Source organism: Maniola jurtina, chromosome 10, assembly GCF_905333055.1.
Source record: "Maniola jurtina chromosome 10, ilManJurt1.1, whole genome shotgun sequence".
Lineage (NCBI taxonomy): Eukaryota > Metazoa > Arthropoda > Insecta > Lepidoptera > Nymphalidae > Maniola > Maniola jurtina.
The window spans coordinates 1,461,653-1,481,994 of NC_060038.1; the positions used below are offsets into that span (position 1 = coordinate 1,461,653).

A 20,342-nucleotide genomic window follows, 5' to 3' on the forward strand; every position below is an offset into this window, starting at 1 on the left:
ATTTTAATTTTTTTTAATGATGTGACCACAAATTCGCGGTTTTCAGATTTATTCCTGTACTTGTGCTATAAGACCTACCTACCTGCCTTTCATGATTCTAGGTCAACGGGAAGTACCCTATTGGTTTCTTGACAGACATGACGGACAGACAGACAGACAACAAAGTGATCCTATAAGGGTTCCATTTTTCTTGGTGCGGTACGGAACCCTAAAAAGTACTATGGATATATTGTGCCCATAAACAATATAGGTACATACCTACTATACCTATACTATATTTTACATGGACTTATAGAATATACTGTATATTCTATACTAATATTATAAAAGCGGAAGTGTGTCTCTCAGTCTGTCTGTGTCCCATTCTATTCCATCAGCCTGCGTCCACCGCTGGACATAGGCTTGTCCAAGAGCGCGACACCAAACACGGTCCTCCGCCTTCTTCATCCACCCGCTTCAGGTTATCGGTACATGCGTAAAGCTTTGATTTGTTGCTATACTATGTATATGTGATTATGCACAATATACATATATATGTATATTGTGCATAATCTCTAAACTAAGCTAAGTTAAATAAAATACCACCTCGATAAAAGATGGCAGCCGATCTATTTGGCGACCATTTTCGGCGGAAGTGACGTAACGTTAAAAAACATGTGAGTTATTATCAAACCGCGCCTCTAAAGAAGTTTTTCTTCGAAAAAAAAATATTTGAAATTCGTAGGTGCGTGATAGCTATACCAGACTGGTTGAGTCGCCATATTTCTGCTCAAAGACTCGAAGCGAATGCAAAGCAAAGGTAGAGATGAACACAATAGCAAGAAAATTGTTGTTTTGTCAGAGGAAAGGGTCCGTAAAGTCCTTAATAGAATAACACTTGACGTAACTAGAACTTTAAAAAGAGTTTCTTTTGAAATATAAATGCGAAAACTTTCCTATTGTTGGAGAATTGCAAAATTTTCTCTTTGAATGGATGAAAAAAATGCGAATGGAAATTTTAAGCTGGTGTATTAGCTATGGGCAACAATGCAGTAAACGAAGTACCTAGTAATTTTTATAGCAATTTATGAAATCAGTCGAAGAAAATATTATGTTATATCCATTGATTTTGAAAGAGCCACCTATATCGATTATTCTTATATTATAACTGGTTCGACAGTTTCAAATTAAAATAAGATTGTCTGCTCTTTTCTTATTTCAATAGTAAGAAGAGGATGCGAACACTCTAAAATTTAGTTGCCATCAGAATGGTCAGTACCATTGCAAGATGATAAATATCAAAGCTTGATTAAATAGTTGGTATAAGTACAAAAAAATCTATCGAGAAATTGTTTGGAGTTTTAAATTTTGCTGCTGATTTATGCAAAGTATCTTAGATGGCGTGTGAAGCAGTTCCTATTCCTCGCTCCCCATAATCAATCTATTTCCTCAGCGGATATTCGTGCGCATAAACAAAACAGGAATCAGGGAAAAAATGGCTCCAAAGGGACATATTAAAGGTACTTTGTGGCTGGCCCCAGCAAAGGGTCAATCTAAATTGCTGATAAAAAAATTCACAATTTCAAACAATATTTATACAACCATTTGCTGGCACGCTTAAAGCCAAATATTGCTCAAAAAAAAAGAGAAATAGCAATAAAAATACGCTTTATCGCAAAGTTAAATGAAATGCAAAGAATAATGTGCCTTCATCGCCCCAAAAAACCACCTTGCATTGGAGATAATTGAGACCTTTTGTTCGATAATAATCCTTATGCTCCAGGAAATAGGAGCTGAGGCTTTTTTTAGGTAGAAGTGAAAATTACCGATGGTTCTACATTTCGGGACACGGTGTATTTTTAATGGAATTCATTAGGTGATATTTCTTTGGGGGAAAAGGTTTGTTCACTTTGAGTTGTAAATGGGGCACCGTTACCCTACTTTGTGTTATGTAAATGCTTTTTGGCTGTCCGAACAGTTCTTGGACTTGTGATAAAAGTTTCACTATACAGCACAACGACTGTTTTTGAAAGCTTTTGTCTAGACTGAATGAGAGACTAGAGGTTTTTATAGAAATATCTTATCAAACGGCCATTTAGAAAGGAATTTATTTAGATTCTGTGTATTACTTGAAAGAGTAAACGTTGCTAAGAAAAGTCAAGTGCCCTTAAATAAACAAGATCTTTGTTTAACTCCCGACAATTTGTGTCGGGTTTTAGTTTGTCTGTGGCAATTCATCTCCTAAACAGATGAAACAATTTTAATTTAGTTGTTTTTTTAAACTGACTTGATCTTAGCTATGAACCAAGAAAATTTTACTTTATTCCTCTGCACTGAACCTCCGAATGATTATTGATTACGAACGATACTATCGGAGTCAAAGTGTCGTAAAAATGTCATTACGGCGTCGATAAAGGCCAAAATCGCGTGTCCCATCGGTTAGTGGCTTTATCTGGCTGGAACTGGGCACTTATACCCAAAGTTATTGGCTTCGTACGCAAAACAAAGCCATAAATACAAGCAGTACGAAACTTTCAATACGATAGTCGTTAGATCGTATATATTATGTACATTCGGAATGGCATTGCGATCTCTCATTGTTAATGTGCATTTGAAGGAACAAATGGGTATATATTTATTTTAAGAAACTGGGGTTTATCTTACTCTTGACGATGGCATGGTGGGTAATGAAATTGGAAAGTGGCTGGGCATTGATTGGATGTGTAATAACTTAAAATTAAAAAAAAATCCCCGACACAAAAACCTCTAAAAGAAAACTAGAAAAACGGCTGAACCGATTTTCTTGGATTATAGCTAAGAACACTCTCGATCAAGCCACCTACCAAACAAAAAAAAACTAAATTAATCGGTTCATTCGTTTAGGAGCTACGATGCCACAGACAGATACACAGATCCACACGTCAAACTTATAACACCCCTCTTTTTGGGTCGGAGGTAAAAAGAAGTGAATTAATAAAATTCGAAAACGCAAAAGAATTCATTCATCAAATAAAACCGAAACAAAAAAAAACCACAATTAATAATTCGAAAACGTAAGCAGAATTAATAATTGAGAACGTCGGGGCTTTATTCCAATTATTTCGGTTAGTCAAAATGTTGGCTTTACAAGTCCTTGTGAACTCTCAGAACGCTACCAGCCCGGAATGTTGATTTTACAGCACCAGACTGGAAGTTCGCTATAGACTATGTTTTTATACACGCGAAATATGAATGAATGAAACTTTTTCATAGTTTTCCGTGTGGACCTGTTTATTTTAACTTGCGAATTGCATTCACTTCACAGAATTACCGGAAATAAAACGTGTAATGGCAAGTTTTCTATTATATCATCTTCATTAATCCATACTTATGTTATAAATGCAAAAGTGTGTCTGTCTGTCTGTCTGTTCGTCTGTCTGTCTGCTACCTTTTCACGGCCCAACAGTTTAACCGATTGTGACAAATTTGGTCAGAGTTAGCTTATATCCCGGGGATGGACATAGGCTACTGTTATCCCGGAAAATCAAAGAGTTCCCAGGGGATTCCTAAAGATCCATCCGCTTTTCTGATTTGTATGTTTGGTACCGAGGTATCTTGCGTCCCTGTAATAGACATAGGCAACTTTTTATCCCGGAAAATTAAGCAGTTTCTACGGGATCCTTAAAAACTTATATCTACGCGGACGAAGTCGCGGGCATCCTCTAGTAGTATGATATTTGTTTAAGTTAGATGTGTACAAGGAGTTAAGTAATGCCCATAACATCCTGGTAAGCTGAGGTTAGGACCGATTGGTAGATGTACCAAAATAATATGGAACCTCGTAGCACAATACCCGTGGGAGATATTATGAGGATTTACAGTGTGATTTTTTAAACTCCAATGTAAACACCCCTGCGAACAGGAAATGACTCGTAAGAAACTTCTGTGAACTTGAATGACCGTTTGAACGTTTGTCAAGTAGCAGAAACAACGAAAGAATCTATGGCACTAACCATTCGGTAGCATTTACTTACCTTATGGGGCTATCAAAGACGCTATATGAGTTACTAGAGGATGCCCGCGGCTTCGCCCGCGTGGATTTCGGTTCTTTAAAATCCCGTGGGAACTCTTTGATTTTCCGGGATAAAAAGTAGCCTATGTCCTTCCCCGGGATGTATCCCATGTCTGTACATAATTTCATTCAAATCGGTTCAGCGGTTTGGCCGTGAAAACGTAGCAGACAGACAGACAGACAGACAGACAGACACACTTTCGCATTTATAATATTAGTATGGATTATGGAAGATTATCTTTTGCATTAGGTTCGCTTGTAAAGATATATTGAAGGTAATTTTTTTTAAATAAGCTTACTTCAAATGCACTGTACCGAATTTTTAAAAACATGCTAATTATTGTATTCTAAACTGACACATAAGAATCAAAAGTAATGTTAGTAGATTTTGAAGTCGGCGCCGGCAAAGTTACTATTTTTTTCCATTTTTTGTTTAAATATAACTGATGGATCAAAAGTTGAACATAAAATTTAGATCTTTGAAGTTCTTAGAATTATTCAATATTCAAAATATATCTACTTGGGACAATAAATGAAGAAAAAGAGACGACACAAAGTAAAATATCGCAACGAATGCACAGGATTAATTTGCAATTACGCTCTGTCGGAAATTTATTGATGTTTTAAATCCAACTACTGTACATTTTAAACCCAGCAGCTTCAATAATGTTTTCCAATATAGAGAATGGCACCAAATAAAATCAATTATGATTCGAAATGACTGTTAACGAAATAGCAACTTGGAATTGATGATTTTCATTTTTCTATCTTTGTGAAATTTCCAGCATCAAAATTACAATTTTAAATTTGAGTATTAATTTTCTCATGATCATAAATGCAAAATTGATTATTGCTAGAATCCCAAATTTATTGATCTAAATATTTTAAAGGAATTTTACCAGTACGGTTGGCAATCATCTCAAATGCGTAATTGTGATTAAAATTGCAAATGTAATCATGATCATAAATCATGATCACAATCACAATCTTTTTGATTACAATCATGATTATAAATAAATATGAAGACAATCACAATCTTTGTGTTAAAATATTAGGCCTTTCTTCCTATTACAGAATTGTATATCCGCTTGTAAGCTTTTCGTATGTAATAAAATAAATAATGATCATAATTTACACTTTATCATGATCATAGTTGTAATCATTATCACAAATACTCACTGACAATATCGAGTCTCTCTGAGATGTGGGAAAGTGTGCGCGTTTTTAACCCCCGACCAAAAAAGAGGGGTGTTATAAGTTTGACGTGTGTATCTGTGTATCTGCGTATCTGTGTATCTGTCTGTGGCATCGTAGCGCCTAAACGAATGAACCGATTTTAATTTAGTTTTTTTTGTTTGAAAGGTGGCTTGATCGAGAGTGTTCTTAGCTATAATATAAAAAAATTGGTTCAGCCGTTTAAGAGTTATCAGCTCTTTTCTAGTTTTCTTGTAGAAAAGAGGGTTAGATAACCGTTAGGTTCATAATATTATGTCAATAGACAAATGTCAAGCTGTCAAGATGGACGTTGCCGAAATACATAATTATTTATTTGAAAATGATGTTTTGGAAAACTCAAATACTTTGGATCGTCGGGGGTGTTATAAATTTTTAATTTACACTTGTTAATATGACAATACTACGTATGTCTCTGTTGAGCATAGTGAGTTCTTACCGACAACATCAAGTCTGGCTGCAGCTCGCTGAGACTTGACGTGACCCGCGTCAATGCTACGTGGGTCTCGTTGGAGCTTAGTTGCTGGTCTGTGAGCTTAGTGAATACTTACCGACAACATCAAGTCTGGCTGTAGCCGTATAGTGTGGGAAAGTGTGCGCATTTTGTATGACCTCGCAGCTGTAGTTGCCGCTGAGACTTGACGTGACCCGCGTCAATGCTACGTGGGTCTCGTTGGAGCTTAGTTGCTGGTCTGTGAGCTTAGTGAATACTTACCGACAACATCAAGTCTGGCTGTAGCCGTATAGTGTGGGAAAGTGTGCGCATTTTGTATGACCTCGCAGCTGTAGTTGCCGCTGAGACTTGACGTGACCCGCGTCAATACTACGTGGGTCTCGTTGGAGCTTAGTCTCTGTAACAAATTAAAGGTAAGTAAACAGAATGTCTAGAGGTCGTGTAACTTTTTAAGTAAACTAACGAGAAACGTGTGTTGCTCTTGCTGTAAATCCGAGCGCTGAGTGTTTTTAATTTGGGTTTTGCTCCTTTTCAAGGTTTTTGAATACAAGATCCCTTACAAATTCAAATAGTTTTCAGTTTCTTAAGTCAGAATTCTTAAGTGTTTTAACTGTAACCACCAATAGACTATAACCAGTGGCGTGCACAGGGTTTAAAGCTAGTAGGCATTAAGGTATGAAATTATTTTCTGGTAGGTTATAATGGAAAATAAGTGTTGATTTATCACAACTAGGGTAGGCAGTACTTTTATACCTCTATGAGCTGCACGCCACTGACTATAACTATACTTAATCTTATATGAATGGGAAAACTGACAAACAAAATATCAACGTACAGGTCAAACCACTGATTCTAGAAACTTGACATTTTATATGTAGGTTTTTTCTGTAACTTTTCTTTTAAAACCTTTCCGCTCAGCAAAAATTTTAGCGTGATATAAGGTACAACAATAATACAACGGGTGGGGTTTGAACAAACGACCTTTCGGATTTCAGTCTACTCTAACTGTTGAGCTATTGAACTTCTGTTGCAGGTGTACCGCTTAACTGAGCCAGTTCGTGGGGTAGAGTCTTGGTAGAGTGTGGTCTGACTTTGCCGACGGGTGACGGGATGATTAATTCTTTGGTTTTTACGTCAACTGTCATGTCACTCTCCTACTCTACCTTACGAGCTGAAACCGTATACCTACGAGCGGTTACGCACTCATCCGATCCGAATCCGTGAAAATACGGATATTAAATTTCGGACCGAATTCGGATATTTACTTACGAACGCATCCGATCTCTGATCATCTTTGACATATCTACGTCATATTATGTCAGATTTGAATCCAAGGCACATCCGAGATATTCTCACGGTTGACGGAGAGAAATCGGATGACGGAAGTCGGATCTAGTGAGTAAACTACCATACAAATAGTTCTACGACTACTTCGGAACGTATTTTCACGGACTCGGATCAGATAAATGCGTAACCGCCCTTGTAGTGAAAAATAGTCCAAAATACTTACATCAACTCTAATTTCATTTACAGGCCCTACAACCCTCGTCGTGGGGGTTTCTAGCGGCGAGTACCTATAGAACTCTTGCGTGCCCCTGTACCACTTGACAGAGTATATTTCGCTTGGGTGTATCTGGTATAGGCACGCCATGGTGACGTTTCTACCACGTTGTACCACGCGAGGCTGGATGTGGAGTTCTGTGGTACGGAGGCCGCCCGCTTCTGTGGACAAGGGAAAATGAACGTTAATTATATTAGAGCAAGAATCAAGATCATTATTTTCATTGCATCTATTACTAATATTTTAAATGCAAAAGTATCTAGACACGAAGACACTTTCGCATTTACATCACTAGCGTTTTACGGCCCACCGATTAACCGATTTTGACGAAATTTCGTAAAGAAGTAGCAAGCAAACATTAGTCAAACTACTTTTTGTCTCGGAAATCAAAGAGCACCCACGGGACTTTGAAGCCCTATCCGTTTTGAGACAGCTTGTATCCCCAGGAATGGACATAAGGTATTTTTTATCCCGGAAAATCAAAGAGTTCCCATGAGATTTTTAATAACCCAAGTATAGGTAGGTACATGGACAAAGTCGTGGGCTTCACCTATTTGGTACAGAGATGTTTGCATCCCGGATATTGAAATAGGCTACTTTTGTTCCGGGAAATCAAAGTTTCCAAGGGATTTTTAAAACCTAAATCCATGCGGATGAAGTCGTGGGCATAACCTAGTATCATAATAAGATTTAGGTATAAAGACCTGTCCTTAGTAACAATGCAAATGCCTAGTAAATAGTTATTAGCTAGGCATGATTCCCGTTGTAATTAACTATTAAATAAAGCCCTGTTTACAAAGTTACAAGGAGCTTAATTATTTGCTTCGCGAATCACGATATAGGGTTTTCCTCACGCGCTTATGACGGCTGGATGTTTTAGAAATAAACATAACAATCATTTCCAATTTACAGAGCCTACCTATTGATGTTACTTATCACCGTAATTGAATTAATAGCGAAATAGCGTAGTACATATTGAGCGTACCTATAATATGTATTATAGGTTCAGATATCAGGATATCTAGAGTATATTGAAAACCCCTTTTTCAATAGGGAAAAAAGTTGGTATACGTAAGAGCACGAGATTTTTGTCTCTGTCGAATGTATGGGAATGACAGAGACAAAAATCCCAATGGGCTCTAACCATGTTGAGCCACCAACCAATCAAAAACGAAACTATACTATGTTGCCGAATCAAATTTCGAATGTTTTTTGAAAACATTTCCGAATTGAATTTACCAATTTTTTAAGTCATCAAAAAACAACTTAATTTATTTTAGATTTTAATTTTCTTAGTTTTATTTTAGATTTAAGTTTGTTTATAGAATTGTCAGTTATTTATAACATTCAGAATAATAAATAATTATTTTATAACAATAATTGTTGTGTTACTTTAACTGTTTGTTTTATTTAATTTTAAATAAATTAATAAAACTTTTATTTCAGGCCAACCCATAATTGTGTTAGTATGGACAAACATCATTTTAACCTATTTAAATTTAAATTACTTTTTTAAATTTCGGGCGTATATTTTAATATTTAAAAAAAAATTGTTTGTCTGTAAAGTCGGTTTACTGACGATAGTTGAACGTGACAAAAAGGCCGATTGTGCTTCTTTGTCGCTCGTTCCGCGCTCTCGCTTGCACTTCAAGCCTTACATGGAACGCCTCAGAGCGAGGTAACGCCGCATGAGTCATGTTTTTTCGTGCGTGCAGCCGGCTCTATCGAATTATAAGACGTTGTCACGTCAAAAACCCCTTTAAATACTGTGAGTGTGGCATTCTTTGCAACTATTCTAGTACCTACCTAGATACGTCCGTCCAAAATTGTTTTCCACTCGAGACACACGAAAACAGAACTTCCCAGACGATTAAAAAGACCAACTCTGAGGATTAGTTGGCGATCCTTTTACTTGGAGAATCTATATCCCACAAGAAGCTTTACTTTCGAGTAGATAAACAAACAGTATGCCCGACTGTCAAACTCTCGTATTTGGAGTTCTGCCAGTGTTGCCATTTTCAAAGTTGTTCAACCTAACCATCGATTTTAACACTATTTTGGTGTAGTATAGAGCCTTCTTTTGTTTCAAACCCTACATTTTCATTGAGGACTATCTCTTGCCCACAATTATGATCTTGGGCTGTAGTAATCTAATACAAGTGTAAATTAAAAATTTATAACACCCCCGACAAGTGAAGGTTACAGTAACTATAAAAGAGCTGATAACTTTCAAACGGCTGAACCGATTTTTTTGAATTATAGCTAAGAACACTCTCGATCAAGCCACCTTTCAAACAAAAAAACTAAATTAATCATTAGTTTATTCATCGGTTCATTAGTTTAGGAGCTACGATGCTACAGACAGATACACAGATACACGCGTCAAACTTATTACACCCCACTTCTTCTTCTTCTTCTTCTTCTCTCTGGGCTGCTTTCCGCACTTAAACGTTTCCGTCTGTTGTGCGTGCGTTGCCCCTCCCCGCCGAACACCCCACTTTTTGGGTCGGGGGTTAAAAATTAAGTTTAAAGAAAGACATGAAATTCGACACCGATGTCTTTGTTTTATTTAACGGTACATTTATTTGAAGAATTGACATCCCCCAAGACGGTTCGTTCGACTCCACCAGCGATATAAATTTCTAACTAGATGGGATGGGATTTTCACTGTAAAAAATGTTTCTGCAAATAAAAGAAATCTTGAATCTTGGGGCTCTTCATTGTAATAACATGTAACAAGAGCAACATGTTCCAACATAGGCGGATCTATAAGGGCTTTTTGGGTCCTAGTCCAGAGCCCCATAGGTATACCCCCGTTAGACAAAATAGACAAAAACCGGCCAAGTGCGAGTCAGACTCGTGCACTGAGGGTTCCGTACTCGCGTATTTTTCTGACGTTTTGCACGATAGATCAAAAACTATTATGCTTAAAATACATAAAAATCCGTTTTAGAATGTACAAGTAAAGCCCTTTCATATGATACCCCACTTAGTATAGTTATCTTACTTTGAAAATTAAAACACATTTTAATTTTTTTCTGTGATGTAACCACAAATTCACAGTTTTCACATTTATTCCTTTACTTGTCCTATAAGACCTTCCTACCTGCCAAATATCATGATTCTAGGTCAACGGGAATTACCCTATAGGTTTCTTAACAGAAACGACGGACAGACAGACAGACAGACAACAAAGTGATCCTATAAGGGTTCCATTTTTCCTTTTAAGGTACGGAACCCTAAAAAACTTAATAAGGTTAGCAACCCTGTAATCAATTAAACCACATGCACGCCTATCAATTGAAACGGGGGATTGTCTCTAAACTGTTTTTGGTTGTATTTTCTCGCTATTAAAATACCTATAATTACTAATAATAAGTATAGGTATATTCCCCGCCATTTATTTTCGGTATATTTACTCACAAACGCAGTCATTCAGTCGAATGGGCTTCATGCATCTGTTCTCGTTATCTGTTATCGTTTGTATTTAAGCAACCGGGTTCATTTGTATATTCATCTATTGGCGTCACTCAGAAAAGCAGGTATTATTTAAATATTTTTATCGAATTATTGGAATGTCCTCTCCAAAACCAACACAAAAAAAACACAAGGTTCAATGTGTAGAGGTTATCCGAGAGTTTTAATCTAAACAAACGAATGCCAAAATAAATAATTTAATTAGAGCGTGATTGCTATCACAACATCTAATTATCCAGTTCACAATCCAAATACCGAAAATATGCGATATCGCCCCGAATCTAGGAAGGAGACTAAACTAAAACCTTCGAAACACCCGTATTTATGCAAGTTCAATCTTGTTGGCCTCCTAGCAACAGATTGTATGACATCGAATGAGCCAAATATCGATTTTATCAAACTACCTGCATTAGATAAATTAATAATTTTATATTATTTTTGACAACTCAAATCAATTTTTAAAAATAACCTTACACATCTAAGAGGAACGATAGCACAGCACAGCACAGCACTCAGTATTGATTGGTCACCCTTACTATGAAGCGCCTCATCCAGTGGAACACTTTATCGCTGGATTTGTTCAAGTCGAGCAGATAAAGAAACAGACTGCTCAAATGTGGAACCGGTATTGGAAGTACGCCAGAGCTGCCGTTCCCGCTCTGTGCAGCAAAATAACTAATGGCGCCAAATAAAACCTATAAAACGCTGCACAAAATGAAAATGGCTTAATGAATTTGTTTTGTTTTTGTACAGTTTTGTCGCTAATATACAACATAAAAATCTAAAAAAGACTATACTGAACGACAATGGCTTAATCAATTTCGTTTTTAGGGTTCCGTACCTCAAAAGGAAAAACGGAACCCTTATAGGATCACTTTGTTGTCTGACTGTCTGTCTGTCCGTCGAGTCTGTCAAGAAACTTATAGGGTACTTCCCGTTGACCTAGAATCAGGCAGGTAGGTAGGTCTTATAGCACAAGTACAGGAATAAATCTGAAAAGCCCGAATTTGTGGTTACATCATTTTAAAAAAAATCAAAATGTGTCTTAATTTTCAAAGTAAGATAACTATACCAAGTGGGGTATGATATGAAAGGTCTTTACCTGTACATTCTAAAACAGATTTTTATTTATTTTTATGTATAAATAGTTTTTGATTTATCGTGCAAAATATTGGAAAAATGCTCGAGCACGGAACCCTCAGTGCGCGAGTCTGACTCGCACTTGGCCGGTTTTTTTTCGTAACGATTTTGCTGCTATTAGGTATATCACTTTAAAAGGGTCACGACCTTCAGTGATGAGGAATACGAGTCTGGAGCTATCTATTATACATAGAGGTATATACTCTTTGTATCAAATTTTACCTACTGTAGGTATTTTGTGATTTACACAAATGCTTTGAAATACCGAATACAGCTATAGCTACGATATCTGGGGCGTTTCAACCACGTTTACGTCTCTGACCAGACAAAGCAATCGCTTTTGTGCGATTCCCTTGCATTTCTGCATATTTCGCTATTTATCACTGAAGTTATAAGTGGTCAAGTGTGACAAAGCATTGTATCAGAGTGAACTGGAGTGAGGCAACTCTCGGTTTGATCCTAAATCGAAGATTATTTTAAATGATCGAAAATTTGGCTATGGGTGACATGAAATCAAAGAAAAATAGATTCATAGGCTAACTAGCGTCAAAATATGCAGGGAGTGGAACGTTTGACGCCTGCCGGTGGTACTTTGGTAACAAGGTACAAAAAACTGTCGTGAACTGAGGTTGATTATAAGCATCTACCTGGCTTTTTCTGGCATAGATTTTGATACGGACTTCACACCTATGAGAACATTATGGAGCGCTCACAGGCATGCAGGTTTCCTCACGGTGTTTTCGTTTCGAATAGCTAGAGGTGCGTGCTCGGAATCGAACCCCCAATCGCCTGAAAGGAGGCTATCACCGCTTTTAACTGTTCACCAAAATAATTAAGTAGTTTGAGAATTCGATTTAAGAATAGGTTATAAATATTCATTATGAAAATGATCCAGATTTTCATACGGTAGAATGATTTTGTGCAAGATCGTTACGAAAATTAAGTGAGTAGTGTATTTTGAGAATTAAAATTAAGTAGAGTTAAGTTTCAGGTTTGTTAGCGCCCGTAGAGGTTACTTCTACCGAGAAATAGTAATCAACTAAATTATTTAAATTGCTGCGCGTAGATAGATAGATACTTCTTGTATTTGTTGTTCTTGCTTGCGTTGCCTTTGAACGTGGCATAAGGTAGGAGGAACTTTCTCGAGTTTCTTATTAGCTTTAGTATATTATTAAAAAGTTCATTTCAAATTGATGCCAATGGTGAATTCGATTCCAATCAACTTACTTCAAGTTTAAAAGTCACAAGTCACTTTTCAGAATACATCTCTATTCCTTTCTGCCCAATCCGTTCAGTAGTTTTCGCGTGAAGGAGTAACAAACATACACACACACATACATACACACAAACTTTCCCTTTTATAATATTAGTGTGAGAGTGTGATGAGATGTGTGATAATTTGGTATAGACTTTATGCTGGAAACTATTTCAAAATATTACTCTACAATAAAAAGCATAAAATGATTTGATATTAAATACCGGGTTGGTTTGCAGACACACGCGGGTAATCAAAGGCCAAAGGCTTTGATACACACGTGCGAACGTGGTTGAAGCTCTCTGTGATCGATTTATACATAGATGTATTCAGATATTTGCTTTCGAAGGTTCTATGCAAAATGCAGGTATGTGATATTTTGAACAGGCAATAGGCATCGAATTGCAAGAGAGAATTTTTTTTTAGATTATTATCTGAGGATGACAAGTTGGTAATTCGAAATAAATATAATATCCAAAATTGCGGAATCGGAAGCACAAATTCATGGTAATCGGGTTTTTCCCTTTACTTGTGCTATAAGACCTGACAAATTTTATGACTCTAGGTCAACGGGAAGTACCCTATAAGTTTCTTGACAGACCCGATGGACAGACATCAAAGCGACCCTATAAGGGTTCCTTTTTATATTGTCAAAGTTAAATAAACGAGAAATTATTCTTAGAATCGACAAGTAGTAATAATTTAACCAATGCACTAGAGAGGTTGGCGTTTGAGCTGTTAACAGCTTTTGTTTCTAAAAAATTCCAGATACGACTCGTTGAAACAACAATCACGTATCTTGGAAAACATTGGAATATAAATGGAATAAAATTAATTAAGGAGTAAGGGGCGTCTTAATTTTGTTGTCTTAATCAACAGAGCTTGCCAATGAGATTCATTAAGTACAGCTCCTTATAATACTTGAGTTTATAAAATTAAAGATTTTATGAGTTCTGAAGTTTGTAAAAATATTTTTATAGTAAACTAACGACCGCTCGCGACTTCGCTCGGTGTTAATTCAAGGTGTAACCAGAAAGCTGGCAAAAACGAAGACAGGTGATAGTACTGATGATAACTGATAAGGTATCAAAAAACGCGTTTTCTTAATCCTGTATTTTTTTAAAGTTAACAATACAGGGTGGCCAGAGAAGTGACGTCCAAAAGCAAAATTTGGGTGCTTCATATAGAGAGGTATAAAAAAAAAATCAGATCTTGAAAACTACAAAAAATCGCGTAACATACATGGGGGTGATTTGGATACCTCTCCATATGAAGCACCCAAATTTTGCTTTTGGACGTCACTTCTCTGGCCACCCTGTATATTGCAAATAAAACATCTGACTGACGCTAGAGGTCAACGAACTATCCCTTGTTATAAGGTATTTAAAATTTTCTTTTAGACATCACATCCCCGACCAACCTGTATATATGTGGATTTATAACATGAACTCCAAGAATGTAGACCAAAATAATGTAGGCGTAAAACAGTCAACATCCAATTTATCTTTACCTTAGCAGTAAATAAAATGGCAAGAATGGAAAAAAGAAAAGACAATGAGGGAAATAATTCTCAAAACAAAAACTGGCCGAGTGCAGATCGAGTCTCGAATTAATTAAAAGTTCCGCTTGCTGTTAGGAACGCGCATTAAAAAAAGATTTATCGTCAAAGTTGCTTCTTACAAGAACGGCTTTTTTCCGCTCCTTGTTTCCGCTTACAATTTCACTTGAGAAATATTATAGCCATCTCAATAGACTACTCAATAAAATAGTCAGCGGGCGATGGAGAGAGTTCTCTACGTGAAAAAATTTTCAAAAATTATTTTCTACTTTTTAGTGTTTTTGGTTTGAAAATTTTTTATTTCATAATTTTTAGTGGTCCCACTGTACTATAAATGCTATGCCCAGTTAAAACCCTACTGTTTACTATTATACTGATCGCGAGCAATTTTCTCTTATCCATTGAGGAGTTCTGTTCTCCATCTCCGAAGGTATTCATCAGATCTTCACCAAATTTATATGGGACCACCTGCACAGTATACCATTTCAAACAAAAAAAAATTCCAAATCGGTCCAGGGGTCTTTGAGTAATCGGGGAACATACATAAAAAATAAAAAAAATGAAAAAAAGATCCCGACGAATTGAGAACCTCCTCCTTTTTTGGAAGTCGGTTAGTAAAAAGAAATGAGGTGATCCATTGGAGAAACAGAGTAACCGACATAGCTCAATGAGAACCGATAGATGTTGGAGTATCAAGGTGCTGGAATAGCGATCTTGCACTGGGAAGCGTAGCTTTGGAAGACTCCCATCAGGTCTTCCACTATCACTAAGACTTTCAGAATCTGTTTTCCTCTCCAATTATAATATGGCTACCCTCAAGTCAAGAGTAAATAAGCATCTTCTAGGCAAGCGCGCTCCATTTTAGGCTGCATCATCACTTGCCAGCAGGTCTGATTGCAGCTAAGCGCTACTCCATAAATAAATAAAAAAGACACCGGTAAAACCATAAGAGATTGCAAATTAAAAATCTGCTCGAGTTTTGCATGCTCCTAATTTTTAACCATCAGATCTTTTGGTTTGAGATCTTTTTATACACTCTCACTATCTAGGTATTTTTGCTTACAAATACAGTTATGTGAATAAATACATGCTTTTATATCGCGAGAATAAACGGGAGAGAATTTTTTCAAAAAGGCTTTTGTCTATTTGTAAAACTCGGAGCTCTCTTTGTAGGATGTAAAAAAATATCAAGGCGAAAAACTCTATCTCAATTTATTCAACACTCCTATATGATGTGAGGACTCGAGCGCAAAAACAAATAAAAATGTAAAACATGGCCTCTTTTTTTACTTTTCTCTATGCTTTATTTATATGAAGATCTAGGGAAGCTTTTTTACCTGTGCCACGATTACATAGACATCCAAAAAGTTAAATAATAATATAATATTATGATAAAACGATTCCTAGATATGAAAACATTTTGAAGCTAACAAAACAGAGGACCCGAGGTGCAGAAAATGTCGTTTACAATTGAAAATCAAACCCAACATTATTTTTTCCCCTTGATGTGAAAGAAATTAAAACGAGCTCAAGTCTGGATGGGTTCAAGGTTCAAATCTTTTCTTGTTTTTTTTCACTCAGATACCTACAAGTTAGCCTTTGACTGCAATCTCACTTGGTGGTAAGCGATTATGCAGTTTAAGATGGAAGCGGGCTTACCTGGAAGGGGTATGGCAGTTTTCATTGAACCCACACACTAAGAAACTATATGGTAGTTCCCAGCTAGCCAGCTTGTACCTATAGCCTGCATTGTTACGGTCGTCACTTAAACTCAGTTGAAATTGCAGTCGAAGCCTAATTTGTCATCAAATAAGCTTTACTATTACACGTCAACATTTCATCTACACGCACGAAACGTTTTGAGTCATCATTCCTCATACGCATGGCTAAGGTTTGGAACCTTTTCCGCGATCTGTGTTCCCTACCAATTACAATTCGGGTATCTTCAAAACAAGAGTGAATAGTCATCTTAGGCCCCATTATCACTTTCCATCAGGTGAGATTGTGGTCAAGCGCTTGCCTGAATAAAAAAGTAAGGTCCAGAGAGTCCATGTCATATTAAAATATTCCAACTTCCACCGCCTGTGGTCATATTTCTAAATGTCACCGACTCCATAGTTGTTTTTGTGTGACGAAGCGGCCATCGTTCTGATATTCCAAAACGAAAACACTGAAGCGAACACAGCAGGGGTGCAGAGAAATGTTTTTCGTCAAAGCCCAACGCTTGCAATTTTGACTTTTAACGGGCTTTTAAATCAAAAGGCCAATAACCATTTTTGGCCAAGATTCGGCCATCGTTGTAATATTTCATCGTGATCAACCCATCGCCAACTTACTACTACAGGTTTTCTGTCAGAATGAGAAAGGTTTAAGCCATATTCCAACATTCTGGCCAAGTGCGGATTGGCAGACTCCAAACACCTTTGAGAACATTGTGGAGAACTCTCAGGCATGCCGGTTTCTATATAAGAATCATCATGATGAATATGAGCTTAATAAGAGAACTATGACCTAAAACAAGTGTAAATTAAATAAAACCCCCGACAAGTGAAGGTTACAGTAGGTAATAGCTAGAAAAGAGCTGATAACTTTCAAACGGCTGAACCGATTTTCTTTAATTATGGCTAAGAACACTCTCGAACAAGCCACCTTTCACACAAAAAAAAAACTAAATTAAAATCGGTTCATCAGTTTAGGAGAATACGATGCTACAGACAGATATACAGATACACACGTCAAACTTATAACACCCCTCTTTTTTGGTCGGGGGTTAATAACTCAGTCCAATACAACCCATATAAATTATACGCACATCGTTAAAGAAGAAACAAAGATAGTGCGTTAATTATAAATCCGAGAATAATAATAGTCTCAATCTTTCGTGCACATAGTGTAGGCACATTAGTGTGGAAAGAGCGTTTTTATTGCACATTATAGTGTTACTAGCTGATGCCCGCGACTTCGTTCGCGTGGATGAAGGTTTTTTAAAATTCCCGTGGGAACTCTTTGATTTTCCGGTATAAAAAGTAGCCTATGTGCTAATCCAGGGTATAATCTATCTCCATTCTAAATTTCAGCCAAATCCGTCCAGTAGTTTTTGCGTGAAGGAGTAACAAACATACACACACACACACACATACAAACTTTCGCCTTTATAATATTAGTGTGATATCTTGTACGATGATAATATTATGGAACCTTTAGTGTACGAGTACGACTCGCACTTAACCGGTTTTTTTTATACTGGCTAAGTCACTAGCATCATCAAATATTTTTAAAAATCGCTTATCTAGCCACTAAGTTCACACCCTAAAAATAAGAAGACAGTAAATTGGGACAGCGAGAAATATCGCGACTCGGTCCAGCAGGTGCAGCAATAAGAACTGGCAACAGCTGTATCGGAATAAACTAATGGTTATTGCCATCTTATTGCCTTCTTATTGCTCTTATTGCTGTTATTGCTCTTATTGCTCAGGGAGAGTCAGTCCCTTTATATTCTTAGACATCCGTGGTCTTATTAAAATTGTACGGTTGCTTTTGTCATGTTATTAGATTAAGTACGTGAAGTAAGTATCAAAGTAGTAAGTGAGTTAGTAAGTATCAAAAGGTGTACAATAGAACCTATTTTGAATAAATGACTTTGATTTTGATTTTAAGAGGGCTCTCTCCGTCACTCGTTTCCACTCGTTTCATACAATCGTAGTTCCAATTTCATTTGAATATTAAGCAACCAAAGTCCATGAAATTTTGCACATATATTCTAGAAACTAATATCTATGTCTGTGGTTTTCCAGATTTCTGTTAAAATATTCGGTTTCAAAGTTACGCGGTCTTAAAATTTTTATACAAATCTTTGAGCCCCTGTAATTTTAAAACTACATATTTTTAGAAAAATCTAAAACACCACAGACACAGATATTAGTTTCTAGAATATGTCTGCAAAATTTCATGGACTTTGGTGGTTTAACATTGAAATGAAATTGGAACTACGATTGTATGAAACGAGTGGAAACGAGTGACGGAGAGAGCCCTCTTAAGTACTTAGGTAGGTACGTCAAGTAAGTACCAAAGTAGTAAGTGAGTTAGTAAGTATCAAAAGGTGTACCCTATAATAGTTACCTACTTTGAATAAATGGATGGGTTTTGTTACAAAGATTTCCGTATTATGATTCTAATGATGTTAGAATAAGTAGTATAGGTACCTGTCTATATTTATATACCAACTGAAGCATTCATAACATAATTTTTCAGTCAGTCAGTTAACTAAAACTTTTCTACTTTGGGAATTCAAGCAACTGAATACACCCACTTATCTTCTATGAATATTTTACGCGATATTTTCCTTTGAAACTAGACACTCCAAGTATAAGCTGCTGCCAATGACAGCTCCAGTCGAAATATACTCCTAGTTATAAGAGGAAACTTTTACGTACATACAAGCAAAACAAAATAGTCAAGTGTGAGTTCTATCCTGGAAGGGTTCCGTATGTTTATATTACATGGAATTTAAAATTGTTGATTTTCGGATTTACTGCTTTACCTGTGAGAAAAGGTCCTTGTTGGATAAAAGATCCTTGACAGACGGAGAGACAAACAGGAGCGGACAGCAAAGTAATCATATTTTAAAAGTTGTAACATCAATAAATCTATATAATAATACTTTATTATATTACGACAACAATTATCCAAATATTAAATTTAAACAGTCGCATCGAAAAAGCTTTTAAACAAATTCATCCCTTACCACGCTTACCTTTAACGTCTGCTTAAACCGCGTTTAAAGTTTTTGTGGTGAGATCGTTTAGTTTGAATTTTTTTGATTACATTATTGTATTCAAAATTGAACTAAAATACAAATTCATTTTTAACCTCCGACCCAAAAAGAGGGGCGTTATGAGTTTGACGTGTGTATCTGTATAGGTATCTGTCTTGGCATCGTAGTTCCTAAACTAATGGACCGATTTTAATTTAGTTTTTTTTTGTTTAAAAGATGACTGGATCGAGAGTGTTCTTAGCTATAATCCAAGAAAATCGGTTCAGCCGTTTGAAAGTTATCATCAGCTCTTGGTTGTATGAAATGATTTAATGAAGTTCCAATACAACAATAGCACTACTCTCACAATTACTGAACTGAAGTAAACTTTAAACAATACGGGATAAACCCGATTTCACGTGTGGACGGTATCGATTCTATCTGAAGTCACAATCCAGTCCAAATGGACCGCAAACTGTAATTGGTTTCAGTGATCCTCTCCAGTTATTTGATGTTGCAGGGCGGGATGGTAAATAGGAATGTGTGGGAATTAAAACTGTGTGCTGCATTTTTGCAAAAGTAAAACTATAGGGTGTCAGGGGATTGAAATTGAATCTGAACATAGTAATTATATTGTTGGTAAGAAAGAAAGAAAGAAAGAAAGAAAGAAAGAAAATGTATTTATTTGTTGTAATGTATGTAAGGTATGTAACTAAACACGGAAAATACCAAAGTCCGTACAAAGAATCGTAATTTTATCATACCTTAGTTTAACAAGTGTAAATTAAAAATTTATAACACACCCGACAAGTGAAGGTTACAGTAATTAGAAAAGAACTGATAACTTTCAAACGGCTGAATCGACTTTCTTCGATTATAGC

At 36.4% G+C, this 20,342-nt stretch overlaps 1 protein-coding gene across 1 annotated transcript in view; it reads right to left on the bottom strand.

Moving 5' to 3' along the window:
* LOC123869122 overlaps positions 1-20,342 on the bottom strand; it is an 88,975-nt gene that overhangs the window by 21,575 nt on the left and 47,058 nt on the right. The window contains exons 2-3 of the mRNA XM_045911867.1: positions 7,228-7,439; positions 5,979-6,114 (exon numbers count right to left, since the gene is read on the bottom strand). Coding sequence (XP_045767823.1) covers positions 5,979-6,114; positions 7,228-7,439 — 348 coding nt within the window. The remainder of the gene's footprint in view (positions 1-5,978; positions 6,115-7,227; positions 7,440-20,342) is intronic.